Source organism: Musca domestica, unplaced genomic scaffold (genome assembly GCF_030504385.1).
Source record: "Musca domestica strain aabys unplaced genomic scaffold, Musca_domestica.polishedcontigs.V.1.1 13, whole genome shotgun sequence".
Classification (NCBI taxonomy): Eukaryota; Metazoa; Arthropoda; class Insecta; order Diptera; family Muscidae; genus Musca; species Musca domestica.
This window is the reverse complement of record NW_026712172.1, coordinates 7,474,803-7,496,517: the sequence shown is the minus strand read 5'-3', so window position 1 is coordinate 7,496,517 and position 21,715 is coordinate 7,474,803. Positions and strand designations below refer to the sequence as shown.

The 21,715-nt window shown below is 34.8% G+C and overlaps 2 protein-coding genes across 2 annotated transcripts in view; one reads left to right on the top strand and one right to left on the bottom strand.

The window, feature by feature from the left end:
• The window catches only part of LOC101893369 (uncharacterized), a 42,234-nt gene extending 28,405 nt beyond the window's left edge, over nt 1-13,829 (bottom strand). The window contains exon 1 of the mRNA XM_020037065.2: nt 12,849-13,829. Within this exon, the coding sequence (XP_019892624.2) occupies nt 12,849-13,475 (627 nt within the window). The 5' untranslated portion in view covers nt 13,476-13,829. The remainder of the gene's footprint in view (nt 1-12,848) is intronic.
• Nucleotides 13,830-17,618: 3,789 nt separating this feature from the next.
• On the top strand, nt 17,619-19,819 carry LOC131800833 (transcriptional repressor CTCF-like). Its single transcript, XM_059118595.1, has 3 exons — nt 17,619-17,977; nt 18,034-18,309; nt 18,561-19,819. Exons 1-3 carry the CDS (start codon nt 17,738-17,740, stop codon nt 19,731-19,733), a joined length of 1,689 nt encoding a protein of 562 aa, XP_058974578.1. The 5' UTR covers nt 17,619-17,737; the 3' UTR covers nt 19,734-19,819.
• The last annotated feature ends 1,896 nt before the right edge of the window (nt 19,820-21,715 follow it).

Genomic DNA, 21,715 nt, shown 5'->3' with positions numbered 1-21,715 from the left:
ACCTACACATCATATTAGAATTCCAAAAAAAAAAAACACTACAAATGTACATTCGAAAATAGTAAGTCAAAATGGAAAAAAAATATGCAATAAAACATTACTATTGTACATTTTAAAAGTCAAAATAGAAATGTTCAAATTTCAAATTTTTACGCGATTTTTTTGGATTTTATTCTTTTCTGCCAAGAGGCAATTCCGAATTTGTCTACATCGTTAAAATCAGACCGCCGGTCTTTATGTTATAAGAGTAGTAACTAACACAACTTTCTTTTACATACAGAGAGATAGATTTAAAAGTAGGCGCGTTCCTCAGCCCCTAAATAAGTACTTAGGGTTGGATGGAAAGCCAACGGCATCTCGTGTAATAATTCTCAAACCGATATCTTCACTATTTTGGAAACTATAAAGATTTTAGATAAATCGTAATAGTGGGCGTAAAAGGACGCGTGGTCAATATTTTTTTCTTTTTAAACCTAACTCGGGGTATGACGAACGTTTGTACAAAAAATTATGCAAATCGGTCCAACCGTTTCCAACTGATTCCGTTACCAACAAACAACAATTGATTTTTATATATATAGATATCGTAACTGCAAACAAATGGTTTGTATTTGAGGGCATCATAAACTCAATGTACTATTTTGTTGATTTATGTTCAACTCCTCGAGCTCTACTGATATCAACAACAATAAAAACGCATTTGTTTAATTATGCAACTCAATATGTATAATAAAGACGCCAACGAACTTTTAATTAAAATTTTACTTTTACTGCTTTTTTGTATCATCATATAAAAAAGAAAGTCAAAACAACTGAACTTGATGTTCAAATGGATTCAATGTTGTTTCCATATGTTTGCGATGCGTTCTCAAATGTTGCGTAACTCCAATTTTATTTTTAAACATTTTTCCACACAGAGGACAGGGATAATTGCGAACATCGGCATGTGTAGATTCATGTATTTCAGAGTGTCTCTTGGTCTTGAATGCTTTGCCACATATGCTGCAGGAGTAGTTGCGTACATTGGAATGACTGGTCATGTGTCTGGTCAAGTGGGATTTCTCGTAAAATCCCTTTGAACAGATATCACAAAAGAATTTATATTTCTTCTGATGGCGTCGACTGTGCTCAGTTAGAGAATACCGCTTCGAAAACGAAGCCCCGCACACTTCACAAAAGTACGGTTTGACGCCGGTATGGGTGCGCATATGCATTCGGAGATCGGCGAGTCTTATGAATCTCTTTCCACATTCCTTGCATTCATCCTGTAAATCGTTCATATGACGTCGGGCATGAGTGACATATGGATGAATTTGCTCATATTCTTTGCTGCATATTGGGCATTTGAGGGGATCATTGCGATGATGAGTTTGATAGATGTGTACCTTTAAACATAACGGACTTTTAAGTTTACGGTCACAAAATTCACATAAAAATGGTCCAACGTGATCCTTAAGAAACTTCATATCATAATAATATAATAAATCAACTACTTTGTTCTCTTTGTCATCGAGCACTTGTGCTTTTTCTTTGGTAAAATGCGAATGTAAACTCTGCAGATATTTCTTCAGGGAATTTTCTTTGATTGTCAGGCCCATTTCTCGCCGTACAACACTTGCCATTTGTTCCAGGGCCTCTTGGCGTTTATTAAAACAAACATTCTCTACCAAATTAGTATTCCATAAATTGGGAAACCTCTTGTATATGTTGATTACGTGTAGAATTTGTTCATGTTTCAAATGTTTTCGTTGAGAATCAAAGCTGGCAATTGATAAATGTTCCATGCTGGGTTCCAGAAAAGCGAGCGCCTCAAAATACCACTTAGGGACAATATTTTTTTCGATTGCATCTTGTCGGTCTTCAGGTGTTTTGAAGCGATTTAATCTAATGCGAAAATGTTGACGTATACGGACTATTGTAAGACCGACCAACATTGTGTCCAGTTCTATATTAAGGACACTTTTTATTTCCTTCGCGATATCCTTAAGGTGAGAATTTCGTTCATCATTGTTAAGTCTTTTTGGAAAAAGTTTCGGATCCCATAATTGTGGTACCTTCTGGTACGCTACGATGAAAGCCTTCCAATTTTTGTCAGATTCCAGGAACTTGCTGACAACGGCCCTGGCTTTTTTAGTTTCCTCTTTTGTTGTTGTGTAAGTTTGTTCATCGTGAGTACTATAGCTATCAACAGTATCGCTATCTGATGTTTCGTGGTTTATGCTATCACTAGCTGCAATATCGTGATTTTCATTTCTGTAATCTGGATTATTACGATCTGCGATTTCATTATCTAATGGGTCCTGCAACAATCGAAGAAAAATTGTTTGCTGTATTTTTGAGGGAATGTAGGCTTTTTATTTGCTATTTAAACTAATTTCCAAAACGAAATTTACAGGGCTTATGCAAATTTTTCTTTAATCATGAATATGAGTTATATAATTTTGGTACCAAACGGAAGGTACCAAGCAGCTTAATAAAATTATACTTGTATAATCGCTTCCAAAAGTGGTCTTTAATTACTTTCCAGCAAAAAAAAAAATTATTCAATTTTTGTAACAAAGCTATCGAAAGTTATGCAATAGAACAAAAATTAAAATTAAATCGTTGCTCAGTCTCCACTGAGTTTCTTAGCAGTCTGTGTAGAATCATAAATATAGACCACATCGCCGAATTTAATTTTTTCACAGATAACTTTTTTGACAATTTATTTAAATGAAACTTATTAATAACACAAAACAAAAAAAAAATAATAATAAAATGTGATGTATGCAGACATTTAATTTAAGTCATATTGTCAATTGAACCGATAGCTAATTTCCGAAAACACTACAGGCTTAGATGGAAAAACTGCAAACAACTTCAGACTGATGTCATTTCAAAGCCTCTCGTCCGACAGCTGTTAATATTATTCCAGTGACAGCTCATTATATTGTTTACAAGCGTGCAAAATCTTTTTGATGAGAATTTTCCAGAAAAAAAGTTATTCGTGATGAAATTCAAGCGTGATAGTGTGATTTCTTTATATTTGGCTGGAAATCCACAAGTCGCTATCGTTAGAGCACTCCAGCAATTTAATGTGAATAAATCTTTTGTGTCTCGTACCATTGCTCGTTACCGTGGTACTGGTAGCGTAGCCCGACGTCAAGGAACTGTACGGAAGAAAACAGCAACATCAGCAGAAATGGTTCGAAAAGTAAAGAAGCGAATTGATCGAAACCCGCGTCGCAGTAGCCGGAAAAAGGCTCGTGAGTTGAACATATCGCAATATTCCATTCGGCAAATATTGTAAAATGAGCTCGGGGTAAAGCCATTGAAATTCCAAAGAGTGCAAGAACTTACACCGCACAGAAGAAAATAGAATCAAAAGAGCTAAAGAGTTGCTTTGCTTGGACGAAAGTGGTGAACTGCCGAATTTGCTTTTCTCAGTCTCCGATGAGAAAACATTTGTTGTCCATCAGTTTGTAAACAAACAAAATGATGGTGTTGACTTGCCAAGAGGTCGGCAAAAGGTTAATGTGCACATTCGGTTGGCCATCAGAATAAATGCCAAATATTATCGAGAAAATATTCTGGAGGGTGAATTAAAGCCTTGGACACGCAAACATTTTGGCGGCAGACCTTGGACATTCTAACAGGACTCAGCAACAACGCACTCAGCACGCGCCACCCAAGAATTGTTATAAAATGAGGTTCCTCGCTTCATTTCCAGAGCACAATGGCCACCAAAATCTCCGGATACCAATCCGTTGGACTATTGTATCTGGAGTACTTTTGAAAACAAGGTTGGCACTAAACAAGTAAAAAAACAGTAAGTTACCCTCCACCTTAGGGTAAAAGAAACATTAGAAGAAATGTGGCAAAAACCATTAAAATGCCGAATATCGGGAGGTACCGTTATATGGGGGCTACACCAAAACGTGGACCTATAATTACAATGTTTCGCCACACGAACTAGGACCCATTATGGCCCACAAATACCAATTTTTAGACAAATCAGTGAAAAAATGTGGCAAAAAAACTAAAATACCGAATATCGGAAGGTACCTTTATATGTGGGCTATACCACAACGTGGACCTATACATGCAATCAGGGACCTGATTGTCAGGGACCCGTTATGGCCTACAAATACAAATTTCCAGACAAATCCGTGAAAAAATGTGGCATAAATCATAAAAATACCGAATATCGGGAGGGACCGTTATATGGGGACTATACCAGAACGTGGACCGATATATCTCATCTTCAATACCAACCATCCTAGACACAATGTAAATAGCTCTGCTAAATTTTGGCGCTCTACGTCAAATAATGTGGGCTGTATCGTGATTTCAACAGACAGACGGACAGACAGACGGACATCGTTAAATCGACATAGAATTTTATGCTGATTATGAATATATATACTTTATGGGGTCTAAGACGAATATTTAAGGATGTTACAAACGGAATGACAAAGTTAATATACCCTCCTTTCCAAGGTGGAGGGTATAAAAATACCAAAGTGTCGATCACCTCAAGCCAGCGCTTCACCCGGAATGGGCCAAAATACCGCAGAGCAACATTCGGGCAGCGTGTGACGGTTTCATTAGCCGTTTGAATCCCATAATTCGTGCCAAAGGTGACCAATTCGAACAAATCTAAACTAATTCTAAAATGTTATGCTATTTCCGATATTTTTTGCTTCATTCAATAAAATGTAAAAAATATGACGTTTGACTTTGTTGCAGTTTTTTATCTCATCCTGCATTTAATCAGTAGTATTTACTCGAAAAATTTAGTGCCTCAGAAATTTGCCCATGATTGAACTAGTTAAATTCATTACTGAATTCGAAAAAAATAATAGTAATATACCTATGAAGCTCTAATTGTTTCAGAAATGTACACATATTTTAATTACATACATATATCTGATTCTTGATTAATTTTGCATCGTTATGCTATTGTGATTCGTAGACTAATCTTGTTTAAGCTTACCACAGTCTATTTACTCCTTATTATCCTGTAATTTAGACTACCCTTTAATTTTGTTAGATCAATTGCTTTATTGGTACAACATTCCAAGTCATTTACAACGCGGTTTTTAATTTAATTTAATTAAATAAGAGGGCTACTAGTTGATGTGTTCTCATTGATTCGATGTGTTCTCAAATGCTGTTTTACTCCAACATCGTTCTTGAACATTTTTCCACACAGTGGACACGGATGATGTCGGCCCTCCACGTGTGTAGTTTCATGTATTCTAGTGGTTTTTCTACATTTAAAAGCTTTGCCACATATGCTACAACGGTATTTGCGCTCATTTGTGTGAGTAGGAATGTGGCATTCCATTTCATGTTTCGTAGGAAATCCTTTCAAACAAATCTCACAATAATGTCTGTATTCTTTTTTGTGTCGTCGTATGTGCGACTGAAGTGCCGAAGATAGCGTAAATGCGGCGCCGCAAATTTCACAGCAATACGGTTTCACACCGGTATGGGTACGCATGTGTAATCTAAGATCTGCAGCCCTAATAAATCGTTTGCCACATTCTTTACATTCATCCGGTAAGTCACTCATATGTCGCCTGACATGAGCAACGTACGGTTCTGTTTTTTCATATATCTTAGCACAAATCAGACATTTTAGGGGGTCTTTTTGATGGTGACTCTGGTAAATGTGTACTTTTTGAGCCAATGGACTTCTATGTCTTCGACCACAAAATTTGCATATAAATGGTCCAACATGATCATTTAGGAAAAGCATACGATCAAAAAATGTCGAATTGGGTTTGCCTCCCTTTCCTTGATTTATAATATTAGACTTTTCGTTGTAAAAATGGGCATGAATTGTTTCCAAGTAATTTTTCAAAGAACATACTTTAATTTTTAGCCCCATTTCGATGCGCAGAGTCTTTTTCATTCGTTGAATGGCTTCCTGTCGCTTATTGGCACAAACATTTTCGGGCAGATTAGTATTCCACAAATGTGGAAATTTTTTGTATATATCGATCATTTGTAAGATTTGTTCTCGCTTTAAATGTCTACGATTTGCAGATTTGACATCAGTGCCCTCATTCACAATCGATTCCAAAAAGGATAATGATTTAAAATACCACAATGGAACTCTATTAGACTCTGCAGCAGCCTCTCGTTGCTCAGCATTTTTGAAACGTTTTATATTGTCAATATAAGTCCTTCGTATTTGGTGTATTAGAAGATCGACTTGATTTGAATTTAGTTCAATCTTTTGTGTATTTTTTATTTCCAAAGCAATCCTCTCTAGACATTCATTTCGCTCAGCGTCATTTAACACGTTTGGAAATTCTTTAGTATTCCATAGTCGAGGTTCATTCTGGTAGGCTTCTATGACAGCCTTGTAATTACTATCAGACTTGAGAAATTCACAAATAAATGACTTCGCATTGCTTCCTTCGCCTATACGCTGAAAGAGAGTTGACGAATGCAAAGCGGTAACATTATTTTCTCAGATATTAAGGTCGTGTTTACAAGTTTTCCTACTTAATGTTTTGAGGAAAATATTAGACAGAAAAATATTGCTATTTGTACGATCTAAATCACAGCAGTTTAATCAAATCTTCCGTTATGACTTTTTGTTGCTTTCTTCTAAGTGATTTAATGATACAGGAAAAGCATTACAGTTTTATATCAATACTAATACATTAAAGTATAAATTCAATTCATTATAAACCGAAAAAAAGCTTCATGAAATTTGTTTTCCTTTAAAAAGATTTTGCATTTAGTTAAATAAACGGAGATGTTGATGAAGTCTCATTGGTTCGATGTGTTCTCAAATGTTGTTTTACTCCAACATCGTTCTTGAACATTTTTCCACACAAGGGACAAGGGTGATGACGGCCCTTAGAATGTGTAGTTTCATGGATTTTGAGGGTTTTTCTATTTTTAAAAGCTTTACCACATATGCTACAGCGGTATTTGCGCTCATTTGAGTGAGCAGACATGTGTTCCTTCAGTGAGTGTTTCGTTGTAAATCCTTTCAAACAGATCCCACAATGATGTGTGTATTCATTTTTATGTCTTCGTATGTGCGACAGAAGTCCCGAAGATATAGTAAATGCAGCGCCACAAATTTCACAGCAATACGGTTTCACACCGGTATGGGTACGCATGTGTAATCTAAGATCTGCAGCCCTAATAAATCGTTTGCCACATTCCTTGCATTCATCTGGTAAGTCACTCATATGTCGCCTAACATGAGCAATGTACGGTTCAATTTTTTCATATATCTTAGCGCAAATTGCACATTTAAGGGGATCATTTTGATGATGGTTCTGGTAGATGTGCACTTTGAGAGACAAAGGGTTTTTATATTTTACGCCACAAAATGTACAGTCAATTGGTCCAACATGACCGTTTAGAAACATCAAATGTTTGTAATATATTGATTTTGTTTTACGTCTCCTTCGTCGATCCTTAAAACCTAATTTTTCATTACGAAAATGAACATGAATCGTTTCTAAGTACTTTTTCAACGAGCATTCCTTTATTATCAAACCCATTTCAATGCGTACAGTCTCTTGCATTTGTTGAATAGCTTCCTGTCGCTTATTGGAACATGCATTTTCTGCCAAGTTCGTGTTCCACAAATAAGGAAATCTCTTGTATATAGCGATCATTTTTAAAATTTGTTCCCGCTTTAGATGCCTACGATTTGAAGATTTGACATCGGGGCCATCACCCAGAAGGGATTCCAAAAAGTATAATGCATTAAAATACCACATAGGAACACGATTACACCTTGCAGCAGCTACTCGTTGCTCAGCACTTTTGAAACGTTTTAAATTTTCCATATAAGTCGATCGTATATGGCGTATAATAAGATCAACTTCATATGAATTTAGTTCAATATGTTGTGATTTCTTCATTTCCAACGCAATTCTCTCTAGACATGCATTTCGGCCAGCATCGTTCAACGCGCTTGGAAATTCTTTGAGATTCCACAGTTTTGGTTCTTTTTGGTATGCTTCTATGACAGCCTTGTAATTACTATCAGACTTGAGAAATTCACAAATAAACGACTTCGAATTACTTTGTACGCCTATTAGCTGAAAGAGATTTGACGAATGCAAAGCGGTAACATAATTAGGTCGTGTTTAGGAGAGGAAAGTTTTATCAACATATAAAGTGTGCTGTAGTTTTTCTATTGTTTTGACCAAAAATGTGGTTCAATAAAATGTTGTAAGCTTAAAAATTTGGAATGAAGGAATATCTTTGGCAGTTGTGTTAGCAATATTATTGTTCTAATCTAGTAAAACATATATTATCAAAATTGATAAAATATAGCAAAATTTACTTATTTCCTGAAATTCAAGTTAAGTGCTGTTAAACTGTTGGAAGTTCAAAAACAAATAGTCCAAATAATGTGCTCAATAATTACACAGAACTTTTTAATATTCGTCGTGTGGTGATTGAAAACAAAAATGCTATTTTAAGATACTATATACATTTTGACTCACTAATTGTATTTTCTTGGAGTTAATAATTTCTATACATATTTTTTTGACATGTATTAATCTATAAGTTAGGGGAAGAGGTCAAAACCAAATTCAAAAATTTCTCGGCAGAAGTTGTTTTCACTCAATTGCCGAGTGTTATAACCAAATCAAATTAAATGTTCTTGGTGGGAATGTTTACTTTGTCATTAGATTAAAGTTGTATAAAACTGAAAATGTCACCGGTACTTGGTTGTTGTATAAAGCGATCGTCTCCAGCGCTGATGACATCTGGTGAAATTTTTCTGAACCCCCGGGACATTGAAGATCCACTCTGAATCTTTGTAACAAAATTGTTGCATACGATTTTATTCGCCACAAATTTTCAAATTGACATTGAATAATAACAATTCCTTACTATCGAATTAGGCTCCTGATGTCTTTCATGATGACATCTCTTTGTACTACATGGCTTACCTTCATAGTTTCCTATTAATCTACAACTCATGTTACTAGATTTCAATTAAATCGGTCAATTTTATTTGAGGGATAATCAATTTAATGTAAATATACATGTCATTTATCCACATCAGTACGATGTTTTTTCAAATGTTGTTTTACTCCTATTTTATTCTTATATCTCTTTCCACATTTCGGACATGAATAATTCCGCTCCTCTGTATGTGAGAGTTCGTGTGTTTTTAAAGTTTTTCTAACTTTAAAAGATTTGCCGCATGTGCTACAGCTGTAGTTGCGTTCATTTGAATGGGTCGCCATGTGGGACCTCAATTCATCTTTCGTAAAGAATCCTTTGGAACAGATCTGACAATATGTTGTATATGCTTTTTTGTGACGCCGTATATGGGACAGAAGTGACCAGGACGCCGTAAATGAAGCACCACACAATTCGCAGCAATACGGTCTTTCGCCATTATGGGTACGCATATGTTTTCGAAGTTCAGGAAGTCTTATAAATCTTTTTCCACACACTTTGCATTCATCCGGTAAGTCATTCATATGTCGCCTTGCATGAGCAACATACGGAATCAACTTTTCGTATTTCTTACCGCATATTGGGCATGTTAGAGGGTCATTTTTATGATGATGCTGATAGATGTGGGCTTTTAAATAGAGCGGGCTTTTATGCTTTCGCTCACAATATGAACAGTTAAATGGGCCAACGTGATCAATTAGAAACACCATATGATTATAATAAATTGAGTTTTGTTTGGTTACTTTTCCTTGATTGTAATTAATAATGCATTTTTCTTTATATAGACGGGCATGAATATTTTCCAAGTATCTTTTCAACGAACTTTCTTTGATTTTTAAGTCCATTTCATTGCGTACTACCTCTGTCATTTGCTGAAGCGCTTCCTGCCGTTTATTAGAAGATACATATTCTGCTAAATTGGTATTCCACAATTGTGGGAATTCCTTGTATATCTCGAGAATTTGTATAATATTTTCTTTCTTTAAATGTGTTCTATGTGAATGGGATTGGAAGGCAGTGGCGTTATTCAAAAAAGGTTCGATAAACGACAATGCACTGAAATACCACAAAGGAACACTATTACACTCTGCTGCAGCTAATCGTTGCCCAGCGGACTTGAAGCGTTTTACATTTTTTAAATAGGATATTCGCATATGACGTATTATCATATCGACTTGGTTAGTACTTAGTTCAATGTTTTGGGTATTTTTAATGTCCAACGTAATCCTTTCTAGGCACAAAGTTCGATCATCATTGTTTAACACTTTTGGGAATTGCTTGTGATTCCAAAGTCGAGGTTCATTTTTATATGCTCTTATTAAAGCCTTGTAATTACTTTCAGACTTTAGAAACTCACAAATAAATGATTCCGATTCACTATGTTCGCCTATTAACTGAAAAAGAGGTTGGCGAATGCAAAACGGTAACGTTATTCTGTGATAATTATGTTGATACAACTTTCGTTATGGCGGTCAAATTTATGACAGAACAAATATCAACGGTTGATTTTAAAAAAATGAAACTAATGAATTTCTTACATTACAATATTACTGTTGAGAAAACATTTATTTTTAATAGGCATATGTTCCATCGCAATAATACTAAGATTATTTTAAGCCATCCACAACAAATATGCCTTATGCACCGCTTAACTAACGGCGAAACACATAGTGGTCTTTGGCGGCTTTCATTTTTCATTGCCAAGTAGTACAAATATCAAGAGGCCCTTCTCGAAAAAAACTGCTTATTGTGTCCTAAAACTTTTTTAGGTTTTATACCTATTATCTCAACTATTGTCCTAATAAATAAATTGTGAATCGTAGCATCAAAGGCGCAAATTACTTGCATATTAATCTGTTGATAAATTATTAATTAACTATTAACAATATTTTTTTTAATGTTCACTGTATTTTTAACAACTTAAAACCATATACTAATTATGTTAGTGTAACTTAACAAGAGTAGTACTTCCTAGATTATTTGAATTTAAATTAAAAATGGAGTTAGCGATAAAAAATGACTTGAAAATTTTCATTTGAAGCTATGTTGTTATAAAGAAAAAACAATCTATGGTGAATTAACTGACAGAGAAACGCTCTGAATCCATCTGAGAGCCATAATTCTGTTAATCTACCAATAAGCTTCTATGTAGACAGAACTCAAAGGAGGGTGGACGTAGATGATGCATTAGGTCTGCATGAAGAACTTACAAGTCAAATTGTTCGACCAGAATTAAAATGAAAGTCAAAGGCAAAATTTACATTATATCCTTATCTTAAAACAGTGCCGTAGATTACTAAAGACAAGAGAAGGATGAAGAAGTACTGGAGACGAGACATTGTAGATGACTCAAACTTCATAGCATCAACTATTTGCAAGGTACGATAAAGATGCACTAACCGTCTTATCGTATTCAAATAGAGGACGTGCGAGGAAACAGTTATGGAGGCGCTTGATTTATTAAAAGCTTTTGATGCATACTACACTGTTCGAGGACATCGTGCACACCGCCATCCAGCCAGGTTTTAAACGTTGGATCATCAAGTACATGAGTGGACGTCAGTCGTACTTGCAATTCGGAAATAAGAAGTTGAATATCCATTGATTGAAGCGGGGGGTTCGTTAAGGAGTGATGATATCTCCGAAACTGTTTAACTTCTACCTTTCTGGCATTTTACCTCCTCCAGGCGGCATTGAGTTCATAGAGTACGCGAATGATGCGATATATAAACCATTACCTAGTTTATCTTAACGCTTTTTTCATTGCAAGGAATACGAAAATATCTGCCAAAAAATCGAAGACCACACTTTCGTAGCTGGATGGTGTTTTAACTCCGACCACAATTACCACTTTAAGTCGTCGGCACATACCACAACTATCTGCCACAAGATTAGAAGTAGGAACAAAATTCTCAAGTCTCTGGCCGACATTATCTCTTATTATGATCTCTTACAGTGAGGTAGGTCGCCTGTGGTAAACTATGCGGCTCCGATGTGGTGCTACGTAATGGCATTCAGTGCTGTCAGAACCGCAACTTGACAAGGCGAAGGTCTGCAGCAGAATAAAATGCCGTCTAGTGTATAGGAAACCTCCGCCCAAGCAATTAAGGCTTTCGATAGAGATACATTGGTATAAGAGAGTGCCTCTGAATTAACAGGCCTATCAAACAAGACGGAATAGTATGCACTCTACGGTCACAGCAGTTAAAGCAGAATATTGAGTGAGAGAAAAAGAGGTGCTGCGGCTATCCAGAGTAGTTTTGAGACAACTGAGATCTGGATTTTGCATCAGTCTCAATTCATATTGGGCTTGAATTGACAGCAGTGCGCAGAACACCTGTCTCAGTGTGGTGCAGTGCCACGTGACACACTGCACCTCTTCAACTGCCCAGCCTAACAACAATAAATCACCGATTATACTGTTTTCCAAAAGAGATGCCAACAGTAAACTGCATAATTTCCCCTTCAATGGGAAGGGGAGGTATAAATGCCTCTCACAGTTTGTTACGGTACTCAATGGACATTGGGATGCTTCCGAATGTAGTTGATTTCCATTTAGCGGTGGCTCACCGTCAATACCATGCAAAGTTGCTTAGGGCCATCTGCAACAAAATGATCAACGCAACAAGTGCGGTAGAAAAACTCCATAAAAGCAGAGAATGTTTCCCTTATGATGTCGAATAGGTATGTAATATATAATAAGAAATACCTCTTTACATTTGTATAAGTTCTTCAACTACTAGTGGCTATTAAATTTGCAAGACCTTCATCCGCGAACTCGATTTGTTATTTGTAATTACATATTCTTAAAGTTTGTTGTGCAGCTCTAACATGGAAAGAATATTTCCAATACATAGAGTGTTCCTAATTAACTTTTCCAAGCAAGAATTAAAATATATACTCACTTCGTCATCATTGTTAGATGTTTCAATCCTATCAAAATCTTGGGATCCTTCATCGTCGTATTCCTCTTGGCTATCGTCGGCGTCCTGCAGTAGTTCGTCGTCATCGTCAGCTTTGTCGTTTTCTTCGTCATACATCTCAATTTCAGCATCTTCATCAACTTCATTATCATCAATTTCATTATCACCAATTTCATTATCATCATCACCACTTCCATCCTCTCCCTCACTGTCTTTAAAGTTGTGAACTTCTTCCTCCCCAAAATCCTCGTCGATATTATCTTGACTTTCATTGACCAACGCATATTCAGCTTCATAATTTTCTTCATTTTCATCCTTGACTTCTTCAACATCATTTTCTTCATGGATGTCACGATCTTCCTGGCATTCATCTGCATACTGTATATCCACTTCACGTTGATATTGGGCGTTACTCGTGTCGGGAGAATGCATTGTCATCTTAAATTTATCATTATGACAGTACTGATAATGCATTATAAACTCTTCCAACATCGTAAAATATTCATCGCATTCCAGGCATTTCAAGAAGAATTGCTCCTTCGCATTGACGGAAATTGGAGCCAGTATTTCCCCGCACACAAGGTACTCCAATTTAACAACGTCATCCATAATGGGAGTATTGTATTTCGTGCTGTTCCCAGATATATTATTAGATTAAATTCCTTCATAAACCAATTCTATTTACAGTATTATTTAATTTTGTATTATTTCAGATAATCAGCGTATTTACTATCCAATATATATACAAGGTCCAACCAATGTCCAATGCGTGTATGTCACTGAAGCTCTATTCGCTTTGCTTGTGAAGTGCGTGTGGGAAACAAAAATGAAAGACGTCCCCAACGAAACAAATACGAAATCAAAAAGGAATGCCTGATAAAAAGAACGAGAAAGCAAAATCCCCGAGGAACCTCTGTTGTTTACGAATGAGACATGAGGAAATTGAACCGCTGGACACATTCATTAAATGAACCGCGGGAGTAAGTTCCTTCAACTCGAGGAAGAAATCGGTCGGCTTTAGGTCGTCATTTTGAACCCGTTAAGAATATTAAACTGAGTACAATTAAAAAAACAACTAAAACATTTCTATCTTTTAATTCTTTTAAATTCATTCACTTTTATTTTGATTGTTGAGAGAACTCCTATACTACTCCTATACTGACTACTCTAAACTATTCATAACAGCCTTAATCTTAAAAATCTAATTTTGGAACTGCAATTTTTAAATGAAAAATTATTCAAATTTGTAAAAATTATTTTTATTTGGTAGTTTCTAAGATACGGGCCTTGAGAATTTCGGTATTACGGACGTACAAAAAATTTTACCATAGTGGGAAAATTGAATATTTTATATTTTTATAAAAGTTAAATATCATATACACAAACAATATGAAAACCATGGTACAATAAGAAGGTAGAAAAGCTTCGCAAAGTTTAAAAATACAGCCCTAATGCAATATCCACGTCCTGCCAGAATTATTCAAATTCAGATGCAACAATTTGTTTTCATTTATTTCACATTTTCTTCATTTTTAAAATGAGTAAGAAAAGACGACTGAAATACTTGGGTGTTCTTTCAAAAATATGATCTAAACTGTTCAATCTTTCAAGTCTATACCAAAACTGATAAATATTTTTAATACGCACCCTGCAATGTACGCGTCAGAAAATATTTTGTTTTTATTTTTCAATGTAATCAATAACATACACAAAATTGGCAGAAGTCGGGCACACTTAAAAATTTTTAATCAGTTGACAGCTCTACCTTACACTTTCACTGTACTATGAATAACAAGTTGTCTTAATGACAAATACACAATTGAATTTCCATTTTTTATATTTTTATTTGAAATAGCAAATTTTAATGGTTTCTCAATTGACGAAGCCAATTGTTAACAAAGTATTACCACATCGTTTTTTTCTTGAAAATAACTTTTATCTTCAAACAAAAATTTGAAAAAACCAAACAATGTGGTATTACGAATAATAAATTAATGCAAAGAGAAAAAACAAAACAAAAAGAATGCTCAAAAAAGAACTTTGTACAAAAAAGTAATTATCATAAAATATGTGAAATATGTATTGTGGAATGTGGTTTAATAAATTAATCATTATTTCATATTTTAGATTTTATGGAGAGCCACTAAGACCTAGCGTGGAGCTATGTCAAAAGTGATCGAGTGTTTGCCGAAACAAGTTGGTCACAACTTGCCGAAAAACTAAATTCCTCGGAACCTCTTACCAAAGATTGCAATGAGTGGAAAAATACATAGTCATAATGGTCAGTATACTTTAAAAAATTGTGTCACAATAAAAAAGAAAATGCAAAAACTGGTGGTGGTTCTTTCAACAAATATGTGCTCAGTGTGCTTGGAATCAATTGCAATGCTTCTTTTTGCACCAAGGTAGATCTAACAGGTAACCGCATCGGCGAATTGCTACAACAAAGCAACTTTTGTGGTCCCCTCAAATGTCAAAATTGGCATCGGCAAATTTGTTTCAACCAATCAGAAACGAGGTGTTTGTTTACATTTTATTTTGTGTGCCTCTCGTCGTAAACGAACGTTGCAATAATTTTTTTTATTGTAAAACAAATAAGAGTAAAATAAGTATTAATTGTTGTATTGCGATAGTTTTAAACCAAGAAACTTATAATGACTATATTTTACTGGTTTAAACCGAAAGTTTTCCGGAACTGCAAATGACAAATGTCGAATTCTTGCACTACTTCCCGTGATGTGCTTTGGGAATCTTAGATGTTGAGGCTAACTTAATTCTTAAAGCTTCACTCCATTCTAACCTCCTTCCTTCACTTTCTTTTAATTTTTTTACTGGTTTCACTCTTAACTTGCTCTTAAATTATTTGAAATATTATAAAAAGGTATTTTTAGGGAAGACAACATAAACAAATTTGTTGTTGCATTCATTTAGGGCGAATTCTTCATTACAACAATTTGTTTTGACATTTAATGGTGCCGTCAGCTGGGCTGATGCGATTACCTAGTACATCTACCTTGTTTTGCACTATAAAACACTTCGAAACAGAATATTTACACTTCTACAATGTTTCTAATCATCGGTTTTGTTTTGATTCCTCATTCATTCGTTCTTTCATTCCCCTAATGTTACCATATAATGTTGCCATATTTACACTGAAATCGTAGTTCACTAAATCGTAAGAAAACTGAAGAATCTAAAACAAAAATGAACGATTTTGAAATACGAAATTCAAACCATTTCGATACGATTTTGTGACATGTCTGTATGTTTGTCCCATGTTTGTATCTATACTGAATAGTACAAGTTTTTTCTTAAAATGTCAATTATAGCGTCACAAAATTTTTAAAATGTATTTTGCAAAACTAAGTAGTTTTTTATATGTGTTCTTATACGACGCCAATCTAAGGGTGCAAGTACATAAAAAGCTTGAAGTCATGGCTAGGCATACTAATGTCAAATTATAATGGAAAACGACGGCAGGATTTAGTGCGGCTCTGTAATCTCTTTGTGAAAGCTTCTTATGTACTTAGCCCTTAAGGGTGCAAGTACATAAAAGGCTTGAAGTCAAGGCTAGGCATATTAATGTCAAGTTATAATGGATAACGACGGCAGGATTTTAGCGCGGCTCTGTACTCCCCTTATGAAATGTTACAAAATATGCCTAGCCATGACTTCAAGCTTCTTATGTACTTGCAGCTTAAGGTTCAACAATTTTAACTAATTTGGATATTTTTTTATTCAAAATTTTCAATTTCAAAATTGATTTGACAGTTCATTGTCCCCGCAACTGTGTCGATGCGACAACCACAATTCTTTTACCATGAGCTTGACTTAATTTCTTACTAGAAAAGTTAAGAGTCACACCTAATGTGAGATTATAAGGAACATTGACGCCAGAATTTGAGTGTGACTCTGTAGTCTCTTCATTATTACCAGATAACAGCAAGACGGCGAAGCCAATCTCTTTATCTCCCATTACTATTATTGGTCATGAGAATGGTTTTCTAGTAACTTTTTATATAAACAGTTCATTGTTGCAAGGACAAAAAATAGTACATTGTAATAGCTCTTTTTGTCAACAGTGCCACCTATGTTTTCGCTGCATCGCCGCCATCGAAAAATCACTCGGCCTTGTTATTTAGTCACCACATAAACAAAGAATTGTTTTCAATTGACCCATGTTCCAAGTCCCCTTCCAGCTCAGCTGATTACCACACGAACTGTCAATTAAATTTGAATTCGCTGCAACCAAAACAAACTTCAAAACTATAGTACAAGAATATAGGTAGTCACATCGCATAGCTGCTTGGACAATGAACTGTCAAACCAAGTTTTAAATTGAAATTATTAAATGAAAAATTATTGAAATTAAAAAAAAAACTGAAAAATTAATATCAACAATCTACGATTGGTGTTATATAAGAAGATTTATAAAATGTACTTATTAAAAAAAATTAAAAAATTTTTACATATCTTCATTGATATGTCAACAAAATGTTAAAATGTTTTTTTTTTAATAATTACTTTTTTAAGTTTACTTATACGACACCAATGTATTTTTCAACAGTTTTTAAAAATATCAACATTTTTTCATTCAACATTTTTAATTTCAAAGTCAGTTTGTCAGTTCATTGTCCCAGCATTTGCGTCTACCTGTATTTTTCTACCATGTGTTACATACAAAAAATTGACAGCAAACTGTCAAGGCGAAAATTTTTATTTTCGCCTCAAGCATTAATTTTGACATTTCATCTGGTAAAATAAAAGCTGCTTTTAGACTAATTCGCTCGAAGGAAGACCTTATAATTGGGCCATGGAATTTTGTTTTCAATTGACCATTTAGATCCAAATATAAATTTTGTTTTTTGAAAATGGATAGTAAATACGCCGATTATCTGATCTGTGGAGAGATTTTTAAGTCGCCTGCTCATTCCAACAAAACCCCCTATATTTTAAAGTGTCATCAGTGTTCCGATATATTTCTACTTTTGGAATCATTCATTTTTCACATTGAGGACTATTGTAAGCCAATCGTGAAGGCCGAATCAACAATACCAAAGAACGTGAAGGCTGAGAAGCTATTGCCACAGAGCAGCTTTACCATTCTTGATGTAAATAGTTTCTAGAGTAATGTCCTAGACTATAACTACAATTCTATTGTTTTCAGGATACAGCGGTTGTTGTGAAAAATGAGCCTATAATAGATGTTGAATTTGAGGCCACCTCAATGATGAGAAAAGAAACAACCGTGAAAGGTCTAACAACAAATCTAAATGACACGAATAAAGTCTTAGATGAGTGTACTGGATTTCTGAAAGTAGAAACAAATGCAGTACCAGAAACGGGAGATGGCAGTAGTACCGATGAAGCGGAAGAAGGCAACGATGAGATGATGGAGGTCTACGAAGTTGTGGAGGAGTGTGAATCCGAGGATGATGATGACGTAAGTATGGATCGGAGATCACTGATAATGCTATTATATTCTTTCCAAAAATAGGGCACTACTTACTACTCATGCATGTTATCGTAGGTATATAACTGTTATATTCTAAATGTATTCCAAATGACTTTGTTATGTTACAATTTTCAAACAATGAATACTTTAACAGAAAACATCATTAAAAAATACATAATTCAATTTGCTCTTACAATGTCCGGCCGATAAATAATAAAACCAATACTCTTCATTTACAGAAAACGACAACAGATGACTCCACACCTTCATTTGTGGCAAAATTTATGGAATCGCGAACACATGTAATTGCCCTGATAACTTCGTACAAAAAACTTTTACAGGAAAAAGGTTTGAAGGGGCATGCAGAGGATAACGGCTTAAAATCCCTACAACAAAGTGATTGGAATAAGCTGACGAGGGATATTAATAGCAAATGTCATTTGAATGTATCTTCAGAAGATGTGGCAAACATACTCGAATATTTTTATCAGCAGTATAGAGAATATCTGATGTGTCTTACCGATACCAAAGCAACGAAATATAGCAAACCGCGTTGGTACTTTGAGTATTTGGACTTTCTGGATACACCAAAAGAGGGCAACATATTGCAAATCGACGAGCACCCCTCTATTTTGTCCCAGGAAGAAATTATCGAAATAATAGATATTTATAAAGGATACCCTTTTCTTTGGAATACAGACTTGGCTGAATATTGTTGTACAAATCCCCGTCACGAAGCTCTGGAAAATATGTTATGGACCTTAGAAGTACAATTAAAAATCAAAGTCAGCCAAAACGCCTTAAAAAAGTATATAAGATGCCTACACAATTACTTCCAAAAAGAAAAACTAAGACGAATGAGAAATACTAACTTAAAACATTTAACGGACGTCCTTTATAACAAAATGGACTTTCTTTCGAAACACATTGGCCCCTTCAGATGTTCCGAATGCAACCTCGAAGTAAAATGTCCATTTACATTAAAAATTCACAAATTTGGCATTCATGGAGGTGATTTACCCTTCACATGTTCCACATGTCACACACAATTCCGCTCACTAAACTCATATGTTTTTCATGCTAAGAAACACGTGCAGGATCTTAGTATAGAGTGTAAAATTTGTGATAAGAGATTTCTCCATTCATACGAACTGAAAAAACACATGTTTAGCCACAATGAATATAAAAGTAGTTCTAATGAAAAATACAAATTAAGTCCAGCCAATGTTGTCCCCAATAGACGATTAAAAACAACAGTAAGCATAAGTAGCCCTACAACAACTGCAATAAAACCAGCAGTGGAACCATCAACGTCAACATTTTTTGGACCTCTTATGTGTAAAATATGTGGCATACATTTTAAGGCTAGAAAAAGTTTAAATCAACATTTGAAAATGCATCAAAATAAATAAAAGTGTTATAACATTACAATAGTATAAGTTTTTAACTAATAAGTCATGTAAATAAAATTATCTCAATAAGGAAATGATTTAAAAAATTGTACATTGTTTCCATTTATTTCAGGGGATATCGAAATATACTTAAACGCAGCATGGTGTGAGCATCAATACACCTATCCTCCCGTTTAAAAATATTATTTTTTGCATGTTAAAAGCACAAGTTTCATTATGAGTAAATTCAAAGGAAGTTGATATGGATGATACGGCAACCAACGTGGTGGTGTGATTTTTAAAATGGTACTTAACATACCGTAGGTCACGTAAGCCGGGTTATGGAGCATATGTGTTTAAAAGAAACTTAAGAATAACGGTCGGCTATTACTTCATCAACTGTTACAACATTTTTATGACTGCCTATCCAGCTGATTTGTTTTTCCAACATACATTCTTGGTTTGTTGTTGAAACAAACAAACGTTATGCAGCATTTTAGAAAATTTGAATAAATGTAAATCTCATCAGATATTAGCGAAAAACAATAGGCACTTAATAAATGCAGTCATAAGTTGCTGTATGACTTGAAGATGGCTGCGTTAGTGTTTCCATTCATTTGGTATCGTTTGTATAGATAGTCATGCCATTCAGATGAGGTTCCCCACCATTTTAGATGTAGTTTTTCTATTGCATCGAATTCGAAGAAGATTGTAATTAATAATCGATGTAATTACCTACACGTGTCCTGAGAAGAGTAGCCGGCCTGCCACCCAGACCAAGGGGATGAAGATTTTGGATCAAAGGAAAGAAGGGGCAGATATCTTGGCCATCGATTCACTAGTCAACAGAACCGTTCCAGTGAATATATTTTGCGATAATAAGACGTCCCCGAGAACTCTGAGCACTTTTAAATTCGAGGCGGCATTTAAGTACATTCGGTTCGGTTTGGAGACACTGTAATATTAATGATAACGAAGATAACTCGATCAAGCCGTCTCTATGTCACTTCGTTCGGCCGATAGACAAAGACTATTTCAATAGTCAAATGCAATATCTCAAAATCAATTATCCTATCCCTAAATTAAACTAGTGGCGATAATTTGAAAGGTCACTATGCTTAAACAGGTATTCTATCAAATCCAAGAAATACCTGTTTTATCGAAGATATTGGAGGCTCCCTCTGTCGATTTGAAGAAAGTTGTTAAGGTGAAACTACGGTTTTGGAGCGTTAGTTTCTGAAAAATGTGAACTTAGATTGGTTCTTAAAATCAAAAAAAGAGGTAAGACTGACTGCTTTATATATCTCAGGAAACGTATTACATTTAGCCCTTGCGAATTTCAAGGCTTGGTTAAATAGATCTAGATCTCATTCTATGTCCGCTTCCTGTCAGAATTATTTAAAATTATAAATTATCATTTATGTCATATTTTTTTTTTTCATTTTTAAAATAAGTCAAATAGCACTAAAGATGAATGAAATGCATGAATGTTCTCTCAAAAATATGATTCTGAGTGTTTAATCTTTCAATTTCATGGCAAATCTGGTTATATATTAAATTATTAATGTGCGCCCCGTAATTTAAGATTCTTCCAATCATTGATTTTGAAAAAAAAAAAAAAATAGTTTTTATTTTTCAAAACAACAAAATTGGCAGAAGTCGGTCACACGATGAAAAAAATTGCAATCAGCTGGTAGCTCTACCCATGGTATAATGAAGAGAAGGTAGGTCAACTTTGAAAAAATTGCAAGTATAGAGGTCTACCTGTTTGGCTTGTAATGTATCAAAACAATAAAAATTCAAACAACTTGTTGCATTTATTTTGAATAAATAATTGAAACCCGCGATAACTGAATGAAAGGTCAACACTTCTTTTCAAAATCATGTACAAAGGATTATTTCGCTAAAAACTCTAGATTTTGTCGATGCATACGTTGAAATAAACATTTTGAAAACATCCGAATTTGAATATTTTCTAAACAATTTTTTTGTTATTGAAAAAA

What these genes read in the sequence shown, in the direction of transcription:
- LOC131800833 (XM_059118595.1), top strand. Translation starts at nt 17,738, where the DNA reads ATGGATAGTAAATACGCCGATTATCTGATCTGTGGAGAGATTTTTAAG. An exon ending in GCAGCTTTACCATTCTTGAT is followed by an intron (nt 17,978 to 18,033) that starts GTAAATAGTTTC and finishes TATTGTTTTCAG; the next exon opens with GATACAGCGGTTGTTGTGAA. An exon ending in AATCCGAGGATGATGATGAC is followed by an intron (nt 18,310 to 18,560) that starts GTAAGTATGGAT and finishes CTTCATTTACAG; the next exon opens with AAAACGACAACAGATGACTC.